Genomic DNA, 15,468 nt, shown 5'->3' on the forward strand with positions numbered 1-15,468 from the left:
CTCCAGGATCACGCCCTGGGCCAAAGGCAGGCTCTAAACCTCTGAGCCACCCAGGGATCCCCTATTTTTTTATTTTATTTTATTTTTTTTATTTATTATTTTTTAAAGGACTTTATGTATCTTTTTATTTTATTTTATTTTATTTTATTATGATAGTCATACAGAGAGAGAGAGAGAGAGAGAGAGACAGAGACATAGGCAGGGGGAGAAGCAGGCTCCATGCACCGGGAGCCTGACGTGGGATTCGATCCCGGGTCTCCAGGATCATGCCCTGGGTCAAAGGCAGGCGCCAAACCGCTGCGCCACCCAGGGATCCCTATTTTTTTTTTTTTTAATAAAAATTAAGCTCTATGCCCAATATGGGGCTTCAATTCATGGGCCTGAAATCAAGAGTATGTGCATGCTCTACTGATGAAGCCAGCCAGGCACCCCAGTGATTTATGTATTTAAAATGGCTCTCCAAGTGTGGTGCTAAAGTTCTATCTAGTATTTCTAAACACAAGGAGGGATCCCTGGGTGGTGCAGTGGTTTGGCGCCTGCCTTTGGCCCAGGGCGCGATCCTGGAGACCCAGGATCGAATCCCACATCAGGCTTCCGGTGCATGGAGCCTGCTTCTCCCTCTGCCTGTGTCTCTGTGTCTCTGCCTCTCTCTCTCTCTCTCTCTCTATCATAAATTAAAAAAAATAAATTAAAAAAAAAAATAAACACAAGGAGACTGATATTCCTCACAGAGAAAATACGTATGTTAGAGAAACTTCATTCAGACACGACTTACAGTATTGTTGGATGTGAGTTCACAGGTTAATGAATCAACAATATATATTAAATAAGCCATCTCTAAACCAAAATACCACCTAAGACAGATTACGTACTGACCCTTTGTAACCAGAGGCTCACAGGAACCTAACTTTTATTTTTCTAGGAATGATGGTTTAGTATGCAGTATTCTATCTGCAGTGACTTTATAGACCATAACAACCACCAATAAAAAGGATGGACTATTTTTTCTACAGAGTAGGAGAAGTTCTACACTGAGCCAGACCCCATCATGTGACTCAGGTCCATGCTTAGTAACATAGTAACTGAAAAGTTAGTCATCAGAGTAACTAAAGACAGTTACTATAAAAGTACTGTTAACAGTAACAGATATAGTACCATAGTAACTAAAGACAGTTACTCTAAGAGTTCACATATCAGTGGGAGGGCTAAACTAAAAAAATTCAAACAGGATGATAAACTCAAGTTCTGATTAAAAAACGTTAATTTTAAAATATTTTAAAGACCTCAACAAGGGGATCTGCTAAGAATACTGCACAATTTGGGAACCTCAGACATTCTACTTTGAAAACCAGCCTTCTTATGGTAGGCACTTCTATTTTCCTAGAGAAGCCAGAAATACAGGGACACCTGGGTGGTTCAGCGGTTTAGTGCCTGCCTTCAGCCCAGGGCATGATCCTGGAGTCCTGGGATCAAGTCCCACATTGGGCGCCCTGCACGGAGTCTGCTTCTCCCCCCACCTGTGTCTCTCATGAATAAATAAATAAAATCTTAAAAAAAAAAAAAAAAAAAAAAAAAAGCCTGAAATACAAAAGCAGTTTCACGGTCGTTCATTCTTGTTTCATTGCCAGCGTGGAGGCCCCTAAAAGTCAGCTAGAGCACTGCTTCCCCATGCTGCTCACTTCCTCTGCAGGCGCCCAGGGCCACAGGCCAGCAGAGTACTCAAAGGAATAACCTGCTAAACAGGCAAACTTTCCTAAACTGACAACTCCTGTAGTATTTCCTATATCTTCTACTCCACCTGCCCACTGCTGCCCCTACCTGAGCTCAGCTCGGTCTTCCCTGTCCTCCCATTACCATTCTTTCCCTCCAACATTCTAACCTGTGCAGTTCTTGCTACCAGGCAAAGCCCTAAGTAACTTATTTTATACTTATCTGAGTTTTCAAAGATTCTGGCACCTGGCCTCAAGAGCACTTTCTCACCCACCTCTCTCCTGCCAAAAGCCTTTCAATTCAACCAAATGAACCTGGTGACAAGGCCTTGTCTACATTCAGCATTCAGAATCTATTTCCATGTTTGCTTGTGTGATCGCACAGCCTGGAGGGCTAGTCTACCACACCTTTCCCCCAGTTTTCTACCAGACCCAAACATTTCTTCTTTTTTTAAAAAAGATTTTATTTATTTGGAAGAGATTGACAGAGCACAAGCAGGGGGCGGGCAGAGGGAGAGGGAGAAGCAGGCTCCCTGCAAGGAGCCCAATGCCAGCTGGATTCCAGGACCCTGGGACCACGACCCGAACTGAAGGCAGATGTCCAACTGAGCCACCCAGGCACCCTGGACCCAAACATTCTATCCCTCAAGAATCAGCTCAACTAAGATCTCCCTGGAACCCTTCTTTATCCTCCACCTAAAAACCTCTCTTAAAGAAGCTTCCTTCCACATACATTTTTTTTTTTAAAGTAATCTCTGTTCCCAATGTGGGGTTTGAACTTACAACTCTAAGATTAAGACTCACGTGCTCTACCAACTGAACCAGTAAGGCCCTCCCCTACCTTTTCCCAGGGACATTCTGCAGAACCTCTTTCAACAAGACCTCTAATAATGGAGTCTTCAAGGGCAGCCCGGGTGGCTCAGCAGTTTAGCGTCGCTTCAGCCTAGGGTGTGATCTCGGGGTCCTGGGATCGAGTCCCACGTCAGGCTCCCTGCATGGAACCTGCTTCTCCCTCTGCCTGTGTCTCTGCCTCTCTCTGTGTCTCTCATGAATAAATAAATAAAATCTCTTTTTTTTTTTTTAAATGGAGCCTCCAAACATAAAAAGGCACATTGGTAGAATGATGAACATGTCCAAAGTGGCCTACGGGGAAAGCAGGTGGTGGATGTGGCTGGAATAAATAAGGGCTAGAGAAGAGATTGCCACTGGAAAGCAGGTAGTGCCCAGTATACCAGGCTCCTAGCTGGCCAGTCTGAGGAGTGGGGAGTCAGGAATAGTTTTCTTGACAGGTTTCTCAGGTTTCAAATTTCATCAAATCAAAGGGTAGCCAGATCACGAAGGAAGTGTTTTTACTGATACATCCTCACCAAATAAATAAACAATTCAATAAAAAGGAACTGATTACCATCTAATGGCTACTGAAAGAATAAGACCTGCTCCCTGTAGTTAAGGAGTTCTGAAAACTCAATTCTATTTATTCATAAGAGACACAAAGAGAGAGGCAGAGGGAGAAGCAGGCTCCATGCAGGGAGCCCAATGTGGGACTTGATTCTGGGACCACGGGATCATGCCCTGAACTGAGAGGCAGACGCTCAACCGCTGAGCCACCCAGGCGTCCCAGAAAACTCAATTCTACACTGAGCTTCAAAGCCTAATTATAAATGGTAATTTACCTCTGAACCAAGATGAAAAAACCCCACCCGAAAGATGGAAATATACTTCACTGGCTGAGATGTTAATTTGAGGTAAAACAATAGTGTGAGAAAATGATCAAAGCCCTAAATCTGTTGTGCCTACTAGACTGCTTGTTACAACTGCTGTTTTCTCTTACATCGCTCTCTGTGATGGTGATGGGAAGGCCGCGCAGCATGATGGTCTTACTCTCCCTCTCATCACTGATGTCATGTCTGTAGTCATGCTCGCCATAGTCACCATCTGAATGGTAGCCATCTTCGGATCGGTCACTGTTCCTTCTTTCACGTTCTCTCTGATTTATAATAAAATTACAATTAAAATCATGCTGAGTTTATACCCTTTGATCCAGTCCCTCCACTCCTAGCAATTTATCTTTAGGAACAACAGAAAGGGTATGGGAACTCCATGATAATGTTCACTGTAATGTTTCTAAATTGGGGGTGGAGGGGGGTGGGGTTAGAAGGGCCATAACCATTTATTTCAGAAAGAATGGTTTAACAACTGACTGTACAGTACACTATCACACTGAAATACCACTAACTGTTACAATATGAAGGTTATATGCATGGAAAAAGAAAAAAACCCTGCATAATTACACGGGCAACACAGTTATTTCTTTTTTTTTTTTTTTTAAGCACAATTATTTCTAAACAAAGTTGTTGTTTACATATAGATAGGAACGGGGCAAGAAACTATGCTGACCAAACTACAACTTTCAGAAGCAGCCTGAGGCACAGGTTTGGTATATTATTATGCTCTGATTGCCTCATCTTTAAAATGGAAAGACACCCACCGGTAAGGGATTGTAGTGAGAGCTACATGAGTTCATTTAAGTCAAGTGCACAAAAGAATGCCTGGGGAGCCCTATGTAAATCCTGGCTAGAGTTTCTATTACCACGGGTTCAGTTTATCTTTGAGGATTAGAGTCACCTCAGCAGATTTCAGAATAATAGAGGGTCTGAATTGTAATACTCAAGAGTTCCAAACTTGACATCCTTACTTCATTTCTAGGATCTTAGAAGCTTTCTGCATGCAATATATAATTCTAACTACTCCATACTGGGTACTAGACCACTCACCTCTGGGCTGTCATAGTCTCGGTAGTCGTCATATCTGTCACCTCTCCGATCATCACTAGATCTTTTGTAGTCTGAGTCCCTCCGCCTGCTTCTGGATTCACGCTCATCTCGGTCATCCCTGTCTATGATGGAACCGTACCTTCCACTACGCTCTGTTCTACTCACTCTGCCAGGGAAAATAATTTTCATTTAATCTAAAGTAAATCACCATTTATACCTTTAGAAAACATGGTTGAAAATATCACCCCCCGCCCCAGAGCTCAGTGTATAAGATATCCAAGTAGTTTTATATATCCCTAAAATTTATCACCAGATTCTAGTTTACAAAGACAACCACTAGGAAAACATCTACACCCCTAAAGGCAAAGATAACTTTCAGGAAATCATGCTAAATATGAAAACATGGCCACCACACATTTTTTTTTTTTAAAGTGAGGTTGGCCAAGTTCATCCTGTGTATTACCAAACCTGTAGTCTACACATATCATCCCTCTTATCCCTGATTCAGATCTTGCTGATCAAAAATAGGAAGAAAGTAATTTTTAGCATTTCACCCCATCTCAGAGAGAATGTGTTCTCACTCATCTACTCTCAAGGGTATCACACTACTGGGAAATGGACTAACAACCTGGATGAATTAAATTAGTTTTTTTCCCTCATCGGGCAGTTAACCAAGTTCATTTGTCAGACATAGCCAGTATCAACAGAAAACATTATTTCCTATAACATCTGGTTTACTTTTGGTTACTGGACAACAAATCTAATAACAAGAGGCTTAAACCCATTTGACTACAGATATAGTTCTTTCAAAAATTGTTTACCAGGTTCATAAAACAACTGTGTAAGGACAAGACAAAGGAAAGGCTTAGAAGGGCCTAGTTAACAATTTTAACTTGTAATGTTAATGTTACATCCTCACCAAATAAATAAACAATTCAGAGTATACAAATTTAATAAAAAGAAACGAATGAAATTAGTAGTTAGGACTATTTCATAATGGGAAGTATGAGGATGAGAAACCCTAAAAGGGTAAATGTTAATTTAGTAAGTCATTTGGAACCACAGACTGCTAACACAGCATTAAAACAATGACATTACATGGCAAGAACACCTCCAGAAACTCTTTGGGCCATCAATTTGATTTATCACTAGCACCAGACTCAATACTAAGAAGGTGGCCGAATAAGGTCTTGTATGTAAATCAAACAGTTTGAGTGGGAGAATCCACAGATGACATAGCAGCCAAATGTTCTCATCTTAATTCTCTAGTAATTTTTCAATTCATTTATTTTTCATGTAATCCATGGTTCAAAGCTTCTACAAATCAGGATCATCTTGCTACAGAGGGGACAATAACAAGAACTTGTGTTCACTGATTGCTTGCTATTATGTAAAGTGACAGACTTGTATGATCTCCTGGCTTCTACATAGGCTGCTTTCCACACTGGGAACCCTCAGTGACCCACTCCACGCTGCCCTCCTTTCTCCTTTGCCTAATTCTTACCTACCCCCAGGATTCACCTTAGAGGATACTTTCTCCAGGAAGCTTTCCTAGATATTTCCAGGAAAGTACATGCTTCCTATGTGTTCTAACAGCACCCTTGACTTCTTTTATATAGCACAGTTCACACAGTACTTCACTTCTCTCATTAAACTGCATGCTTAAAAAAAAATAAAAATAAAAATAAACTGCACGCTTTTAAAAGCAAGGCTCATGAAGGCAATAACAATACTTGGCACAAAATAGATACTCAAATATTTGATAAACAATTAAAAAAAATAGTTTAGTCCCTGATGAAATGTTGAGATTAAAAACACATACAGTAGTAACTTACCGTTTGTCTGAACCCATTATCCTACTGAAGATGTACCACACTATTCCAAAAGGTCCAAATTTTGTTTTTTTCTAGGAAACAAAAGAGATTGGTTGCTGAAAATTTGAGATTATTTAAGTCAATCTTTCTATAAGCTAGGACACTACCGAGGTTGGAATTTCATCAAACTAATAACAGTGATTATCCAAGGTGGGAGCAGAAGGATTAACTGTCATGAAAAATCATAGTAAGATTTTGTTGAAACGAACACAGCAGGAAGATGAACCACACTTTAAATATTAGAGTCCCTATTCAATAAGAATCCTTCCCTTCTACTTTAGGATTACAAAGCAAAAAAAAAAAAAAAAAAAAAAGGCAGCGATGCAATCAGCAGATTGTGTTCTAATCAAATCAACTCCAATGGGGTAGTTGGTGGTTAAAACTTTAATCAAAGCGTCTTTATTAATACAAGGAGCAATATAAAATTCACAATTTTCTGATGAAAAGTTTAAATCTTTCAGAAGCCAGGATGCTGCGCTGATTGAAATCTACTCCACTTATAACGCAACGGCTGGTCCAAAGCTATTTCAATGAGACAAGAGCAAACCTCGACACGACTTAATTCCTCACTAACAATAACCACCACTAACCCTTGAGGCTGCCAGCTGGGCCCCGCAGCGCCCTGGCGGTGATAAAACAACACACAGCTAGACCGCGTTCAATGCGTGCAAGCTCTGAGAAACTACTTTCAGCCGACCCTGGCGCCTGTTACAGAGTAGGCGCTCAACGAACATTTGCTGAATTATAAATGGAAGAGAACCACCTGGGAGAAATAAGGCCCTCGGCAGAATCTCTAACGCCGCCCCTTGTCGCCCCGGCAGTGCCGGGACCCACCTTCGCGGGGTGTTGAGGCCGAGATGGCGGCGCCACAGCCTGCGCGACGGACTCAGGCGTCCGGCTTTCCCTTTACGCCTGCACACGCCCCTCCTGACCCCCAAGAGGCTCCCAGCCTGCAGATCGGCCTTCGCCCAACAATCTCCCGGAAAGGGCGGATTCAAGTACAGCTGAGGGGCGATGGCGGCTAGAAACTGCCGGGCGCCCCTGAGGAGTACCCGAGGGACAGTCGACGGCTCCACATTCAGTTGGGCTAGGGAGTCGGAGACGCGTCCCGGCAGACGCACAGTCAAGAGCACGAAAGAAGCGGGTCTCGGGTGGGGCACGAGGACGCCCTCCGAAAGCTGACAGCGCAGGCTGCGAGGAGGGGCGCGGCCCTCCAATGCCTCGGGTAGCTAGCTACTTGAGAGATGCGACTGGGGCTGATCGGCTGCTGCCCGAGGCTGTCAGGAAGGCTGCACAAGTCCTGCCTCAAAAGCAAGAACCGCGGGGCGATACGGGCGGATGCTGCACTTACCCCCAGGAAAGACGAAAGTGGCAGAAGTAGCGGTTTTGTGCCCCAGAACCTCCAACTGGGTACGGCCGCCTCACAAAATGGCGCCTCGGTCGACGGCCGTCTCCTACCCACAGTACCTCGCGCCTGCCACCTCCCCCACACCACCCGCCTCCCGAGGAGGCATCCAATCCGCGACGGTGTCTGGCTACGCGAGGACTGCTGGGAAGTGTGGTCGCTAAGGCGTCCTGTCACTCACTACGCCCTGTGTTAATTTCCTGCGTATTTCTTTCTTTCTTTCTTTTTTTTTTTTTTTCAAAACCAAGAGTGAAGTTGCCAGTCTGCCATTTGCAGACTCTGATTAGAGCTCTTACCTTTATCGGTAATTCTTTGCCTTTGCTACAAGAGTACAGTTTTTTTCCCAGACACACTGTAGAATATCTCGTTTAATCTGGTTTTAAGAGAAGTCACTTTAGTTGACCGAGTATTGTATTATTGAACTCTAGATTGTTGGGCTAGATGCCTTATAAATATCTATTTTTTATTTTCATAACCTATGAGATGGTTATTAAACCCATTTTGCAGGCGAGGAAAATGAGGTTTATGGAAATGAGAATTCTTAAAACAAAAACAAACACCTCTGTACCCAACATGGGGCTAGAACTCACAACCCCGAGATCAAGAGTGGTATGCTCTACTGAGCCAGCCAGGCGCCTCCAAATTAAGAGAATTCTTGAAGGCAAGTCTTAAGAGTGTCACTCAATTGATATTCTCTAGCCTAAGGCAAAGGCTCAGGAAAGTTGTTTTTTTTCAGGGTTAACAGTATTTGGATGTCTAATAGCATCTCAAAGTTGCAGCCAAAACTCAACCATATCTCCTCCACAGCCTTCCTCAGCTCATAAATGGCAACTTCCTACTTCCAGTTACTGAGGACAAAAACCCTGTAGTCATCCATGATTTTTTCCTTGCATCCAATCTGTCAGTAAATTTGTTGACTCTATCTTCAAAATATATCTAGGATCTGACCACTTATAGCTGCCTCAGTTGCTGCTCACCTAATCAAATCCATCATCGCTGTCCTTGTTCGAGAGACAGTAGTTCAGGCAGAGTTAACAGTAATGGAACTGGGATTTGAGCTAATAAACGTGATTTCAGAGTCCACGCTCTCAATTACTAGAATGTAAACTCCAGAAGGGGAGGGAAGTATCTCTTTAGTTCACTATGTATCCCCAGTGGCTCTACTGGTGCGTGGCACATGGTATGTACTCAATAGATATCTGCTGAGTAAACAAATTAATCCACCAACAAAGAAAGCTAAACGTGTAACATTTGGGGTGGAAAATGGCAAGGATTCTTGGGTAATTAAGAGGTATTTCAGACTGGGACTGGTCAGTGACATGGTAGTATTCCAGTGCCTCTAGTTAGCATAATTTGCCCTTTGGCATTATTTACAGAGATATTTTTAGTGAACTGGTCTTTCAGGTCACATATACAGACAAGAAGAATGAGACCATGACAAGGTAGAGGAAGATACCAGTTATAGAAAACTGCACCATATTCTTTCTCAAAGAGAGATCTTTCAAGAATAAGTGGAAAGGGGATGCCTGGGTGCCTTAGTGGTTAAGCATCTGCCTTAGGCTCGGGTCGTAATACTGGGATCGAGTCCTTCGTTGGGCTCCCCTCAGGGAGCCTGCTTCTACTTCTGCCTATGTCTCTGCCTCTCTCTGTGTGTCTCTCATGAATAAATAAATAAAATCTTAAAAAAAAAAAAAAGTGCTGGGGCAGTCCCGGTGGCTAAGCGGTTTATCCTGGAGACCCAGGATCGAGTCCCACATCAGGCTCCCTGCATGGAGCCTGCTTCTTCCTCTGCCTGTGTCTCTGCCTCTCTCCTTCTGTATCTCTCATGAATAAATAAATATAATTAAAAAAAAAGTGGAAGGATGTCAGTGAGTAGATTCTAAACCAGAAGCTTCAAATATATTGGAAAATTTTTTTCTTGGAAAAGCAACCAGGAAAAATGTTCTTTAAGCATATTCTAACTACGGGCATTCTACACTAAGGGCATTAAGTGGTGGACACTGGAAACTCTTTGGGTAATCAAAAAACAATCCTTCACAATGGAAAGGTAGAAATTTCTGATTTTGGAACAATGGATAACTTCCTTTCTCTCTTCCTCTCTCCTCCTCTGTATGCATGTATTTATGTCCGTTCAGGCTGCTATAAAGAAATACCACAGGCTGGGTAGCTTATAAACAAAAAAAATTTTCTCACAGTTCTTGAGGCTGAGAAGTCCAAGATCAAGGTACTGGCATGGTCAGGTGAAGGCCCTCTTCCAGGTTGCAGACTTCTTATTGTATCCTCATGAGGTAGAAGAATCTAGGAAGCTCTGTAGGATCTCTTTTACAAGAGCACTATCCCATTTATGATGACTCCATATTCATGAGCTTAATTATTTCCCAAAGCCTCATCTACTAATACCATTCATTACCTTTAAGAATTAGGATTACCAAAAAAAAAAAAAAAAAGGATTAGGATTTACAGGGGCACCTGGGTGGCTGTGGTTGAGTGTCTCTGCCTTTGGCTCAGGTCGTGATTCTGGGGTCCTGGAATCAAGTACTGCATCAGGCTCCCTACAGGGAACCTGCTTATCCCTCTGCCTCTCATGAATAAATAATTAAAATCTTAAAAATAAGAAAGGATTACAATGTATGAATGTGGTGGGGAGGGGACACATTCAGATCATTGCACTATCTATACATACACATAGTTCTACTTTTTCATGTGTGCATATATGTATTTATATATAGTGTCCAATTTACGGGGAGGAGATATATGTAAAACCTCCATCATTAGAAAAAGTAAAAGTATGCAACCCACAGAAGGTACCCAAATATGTTTAATGAAATTTAAAAGTTAAACATAGATAGGGTCATTGTAAACCCTGTGATGGATGTCGTAGATGCCTAGAATCCAGAATCTGCTAGACTTTTTTTTTTTTTTTTCCTGAACCTGCTAGATTTAATGGCCACTAGAAGTTGATTGCTTTGTCAGGCAGCTGATGTGGGTCTGGAAAAGTTTAACAAGTTCCATAGCTAATAAAGAAAACAAAGACAACAAACAGTTGTTTTTTGTTTTTGTTTGTTTTTTGTTTCTTTAAAGTTTTATTCTTAAGTAATCTCCACACCCAACATGGGGCTCAAACCTTACAACACAGATTCAAAAGTCGCATGCTCCACCAACTGAGCCAGTCAGGCGCACCTGTTTTTTATTTTATTTTATTTATTTATTTATTTATTTATTTATTTTAAAGAATTTTTTTTTAATTTCTATTTATTTACGATAGTCACAGAGAGAGAGGCAGAGACACAGGCAGAGGGAGAAGCAGGCTCCATGCACCGGGAGCCCGACGTGGGATTCGATCCCGGGTCTCTAGGATCGCGCCCTGAGCCTAAGGCAGGCACCAAAGCGCTGCGCCACCCAGGGATCCCCTGTTTTTTATTTTAAATAAAGCCATGTATGTTCACTACAGAGAAAAGTTTTTTTTTTTAATTTTTTTTATTTATGATAGTCACAGAGAGAGAGAGAGAGAGAGAGAGAGAGAGGCAGAGACACAGGCAGAGGGAGAAGCAGGCTCCATGCACTGGGAGCCCGATATGGGATTCGATCCCGGGTCTCCAGGATCGCGCCCTGGGCCAAAGGCAGGCGCCAAACCGCTGAGCCACCCAGGGATCCCCAGAGAAAAGTTTTTTAAGATTGCTTTTCCTGGGGGCGCCTGGGTGGCTCAGTGGTTGGGCATCTATCTGCCTTTGGCTCAGGTCATGATCCTGGGGTCCTGGGATTGAGTCCTGCATCGGGCTCTCCACAGGGAGCCTGCTTCTCCCTCTGCCTGTCTCTGCTTTTGTGTCTCTCTTTAATAAATTAAAAAAAAAAGACTGCTTTTCCTAATCTTCTGAGGTTAAAAAAAAAAGTTGTTAAAGAAATGATGATTTTACCTTTTTTTCCTTAATTTTCCACCACTTGGCAAAATAAAAAAACTAGTTCACTTGTTTTGATCTCAGGCTGGGAACTATTGCTCCAGAATAAGTAAAGACTTATGTGAGAACTATTTTTTTTTTATTTTTATTTTTTTTTATTTATGATAGTCACACACAGAGAGAGAGGCAGAGACACAGGCAGAGGGAGAAGCAGTCTCCATGCTCCAGGAGCCCGACGTGGGATTCGATCCTCGGTCTCCAGGATCGCGCCCTGGGCCAAAGGCAGGCGCTAAACCGCTGCGCCACCCAGGGATCCCTATGTGAGAACTCTTACCTATACAAAGAAACTAATTTTTGTCAAGATAGACTTTGATGAACTGACATATATGCAATCAAAATTTAATTCAGCAAGTACTTTCTATAGACCTATGAACAAGGTATTATTCACTCATTTATTGGGTGCCTACTGTGTTAGGCCCTAGGGATATAGTAAGGAAAATTATCCAAGATCTCTGCCCTTATGTAGCTGGCATTCTGATCAAAGCCTCAGGGAACTGCCCAGGGACATTGCAGGGTAGCACACTTTTCATATCCATCCCCCTTCCCTTTTTAAAAACATTTATTTGAGACAGAGAGAGAGAAAGCACAAGCCAGTATAGCAGCAGGCAGGAGAGAGAGAAGTAGGCTCTTTGCTGAGCAGAGAGCCTGATGTGAGGCTCAATCCCAGGACCCTGGGATCATGACCTGAGCCAAAGGCAGATGCTGGGGGATCCCTGGGTGGCTCAGTGGTTTGGCACCTGCCTTCAGCCCAGGGTGTGATCCTGGAGTCCTGGGATCGAGTCCCACGTCAGGCTCCCTATGTGGAGCCTGCTTCTCCCTCTGCCTGTGTCTCTGCCTCTCTCTCTCTCATGAATAAATAATATTAAAAAAAAAAAAACACAGAAAACAAAGGCAGATGCTTAACTGACTGAACTACCCAGGTGCCCCTCCTACTTTCATCAATACCCAAAATACTGTCTTAAAAATGTATGGAATAAATTAGACCTTATTTCCAACAGCAAAATTTCCATATAAGTGGCAAAATAAAGCTAGGAAACAAAACTAGGTAAACTAGCCTGAGGTTTGAGTTTAAACACTTTCTTAGGAAAGGTGCTGACAATACTTGCTGTACTGTTTCTCATCACATCAGTAATTGCTCAACACTCATCTTTTTTTTTAAAGATTTATTTATTTATTTGTTTGTTTGTTTATTTATTTATTGAGAGAGAGAGAGAGAGAGAGAGAGAGGCAGAGGAGAAGCAGGCTCCATGCAGGAAGCCTGACGTGGGACTCGATCCCGGGATCCCAGGATCATGCCCTGGGCTGAAGGCAGGCACTCAACCGCTAAACCAACAGGTGTCCCAACACCCATCTTCCTCAGTCGACTAAGTCCCATGGGCACAGTGGTCAACACTGATCTTGCTATAGCCCTGGTGAAAGTAGAGTAAGTTCTCAAAACATTCATAGAATGACTACTTAATAACTCAATGATGCTTCTGCTGGGCAGCCAATAACTGGTGTTAACTAAGTAGCCCATAATGGAGTCTTTAATAGTATTTGATGTGTTCCACAGTTACTCTAGGTCCAAATGGATAATGCAAATTTAGAAGGAAAACCTGGTCTGGGCAGTTTAGGACAAACCTGGACCAGCTGTCCAAAAAAAATTATTCTGATGCACTCAAAAAAAAAAAAAAAAAAAAAAAGATGCACCAGAGAGTCCAATGGCCCATCCTCTGTAATGCTGGACTGCTACTGATTTTGTTTTCTCTTTGGGAGGGGTAAAAAGAGTTATTAAAGATTAAGAAGAAGGGATTATATCTGGACACAGCATGGCAAACCATTTAACTTCACATTTATCATTCCTGTTGCTAGAAATGTTTTCTCCCTTTATATCTCCCACCCCTCACTGCCCATTCCCTCCAAAATGCTAATACCTCTATGCTATTGTACAGAGCTGTTCTTGGTTCTGCTAGACTAGTGGGCCAATTCTGGCCTGCAACCTGTTTTTTTTTTTTTCTTTTTTTAAGATTTTTATTCATTTATTCATGAGAGATACACAGAGAGAGGCAGAGAGAGAAGTAGGCTCCACACAGGGAGCCCGATGCGGGATTTGATCCAGGGATCTGGGGACCCTGGGATCACGCCCTGAGCCAAAGGCAGACACTCAATTGCTGAGCACCCAGGTGTTCCTGCAACTTGTTTTTGTAAAGAAACTTTTATTGGAACTCAGCCACCATCACTTGTCTATATATTGCCTATGGCTGCTCTTCACTACAGTCACAGGGCTGAATAGTTTCAACAGAGATCATCTGACATGTAAAGTCTAAAATATTGACTCTGGCCCTTGATGGGTCAGTTTACAAACTCCTACTTTATACCATCAACATGCTCTTTTAAACCTACAGTTCTCTTTCTTCCTAACAAACATTCCTCCAGAGACATCTGAAAAGTGCAATTCCTAGTACTATAATATGTTACCTGGAGAAATTATTTTTTGAAGTTTTAAAGGTTTATTTCTTTGAGAGAAAGAATGAGTGAGCAAGTGCGGGCTGGGGGAGAGGAGAAAGAGAATCCACAAGCACACTCTTCACTGAATGCAGAGCCAGACGCAGGGCTCGATCCCAGGACCCTGAGATCATGACCTGAGCTGAAGCCAAGAGTTGGCTACTTAACTGACTGAGCCACCCAGGCACCCCATTTTTAAAAGTTTTAATAGGTTCATAAGATATAGTCCTTTTAACTGCAAAGAATTAAAAACAACTCTCACTTTTGAAGCAAACCCTGTGAAATGGTATGATTGATATGGTAGAAAATTAAGAAAGATTTGAAAGGTGTCTAAAGACACCTCTTTAGAGAATTTTAGCCAAGGAGGGAAGGAAAACCTGGGGTAGTGGCTGGCTGGAGGGGAGTGACAATTCTTACTATGCATTCATTGTGGTGATCATAACATGATGCATTGAGTGCCCAGCAAGCACCCAGAAAAAGAGCTGTCACACTACCCCTTCCAGCAATGGGGAAATCAGAAGAGGACTTTCAAAGGTCTAATAGTAGTAAACCAACATATAGAAATATGTTCAGCCTCAGCAGTTATCAAAGAAGTAGCAAACAATGAGATGCAGTTTTCATTAATTAGATTAGGAAAATAATTTTAAAAATCTGACAGTACTCACACAAAGCTAGAGTGCAAAGATCACTGTAACACATCCACTCACACTGAAGGCAGGTGATGTTTCAGGGCTCAAGGAAGCACTTCTGCTATTTCACCGCCATCTCAAATGGGCTGCACCAAGGTGCTCTGTCCCTCCTACCATAAGCCCCACCCCAACCCATCTATGGGAGAAAAATATAACCACCAAAAAAAAAAAAAAAAAAAATCACATTGAAAAAAAGTTTATTTAAAAAAGTTCTAGCAGCAAGAACAGTAACAAAACAAAAGGAGAGACGGACAAACAAAACAAGAAGGAGGTTGTGTCCTATGGGACTTGTCTCCATTCTTTAATCTAGTTCTTTATACCGAGCAAACATGACTCTTCGCACAGCATCTCGGTAAGTCTCGTTGGACTGTCTCTTGCTGGTTCTTCCTGGAGCCCCCACACTGGGCCCCCTCATCCGGCCTTCAGTCTGTAACACAAAGACAAACAATGAAGTGGGCTCTATGAATTCATTAGCCCATTAGCCTCGGGGCTGGCCTTTGATTAAGCATTTTTTGACCAGTAAGGATCAGGATTTGGGGGAATTTTTTAGAATGTTTAATTAATAAACAAACCCAAG

General features: G+C 42.4%; 2 protein-coding genes across 14 annotated transcripts in view; both read right to left on the reverse strand.

Moving 5' to 3' along the window:
- RBM5 (RNA binding motif protein 5) overlaps positions 1–7,939 on the reverse strand; it is a 29,304-nt gene extending 21,365 nt beyond the window's left edge. The window contains exons 1-4 of the mRNA XM_025987684.2: positions 7,709–7,939; positions 6,319–6,389; positions 4,484–4,649; positions 3,541–3,696 (exon numbers count right to left, since the gene is read on the reverse strand). Of these exons, the coding sequence (XP_025843469.1) occupies positions 3,541–3,696; positions 4,484–4,649; positions 6,319–6,335 (339 nt within the window). The 5' untranslated portion in view covers positions 6,336–6,389; positions 7,709–7,939. The remainder of the gene's footprint in view (positions 1–3,540; positions 3,697–4,483; positions 4,650–6,318; positions 6,390–7,708) is intronic.
- A 7,132-nt stretch (positions 7,940–15,071) lies between these two features.
- Positions 15,072–15,468, reverse strand: part of RBM6 (RNA binding motif protein 6) — a 121,969-nt gene continuing 121,572 nt past the window's right edge. For all 13 annotated transcript variants that reach the window (XM_025987697.2, XM_072722265.1, XM_072722268.1 and 10 more), the window contains one exon: positions 15,072–15,318. In XM_025987697.2, coding sequence (XP_025843482.1) covers positions 15,193–15,318 — 126 coding nt within the window. In that variant the 3' untranslated portion in view covers positions 15,072–15,192. The remainder of the gene's footprint in view (positions 15,319–15,468) is intronic.

This window comes from Vulpes vulpes, chromosome 9, assembly GCF_048418805.1.
Source record: "Vulpes vulpes isolate BD-2025 chromosome 9, VulVul3, whole genome shotgun sequence".
Lineage (NCBI taxonomy): Eukaryota > Metazoa > Chordata > Mammalia > Carnivora > Canidae > Vulpes > Vulpes vulpes.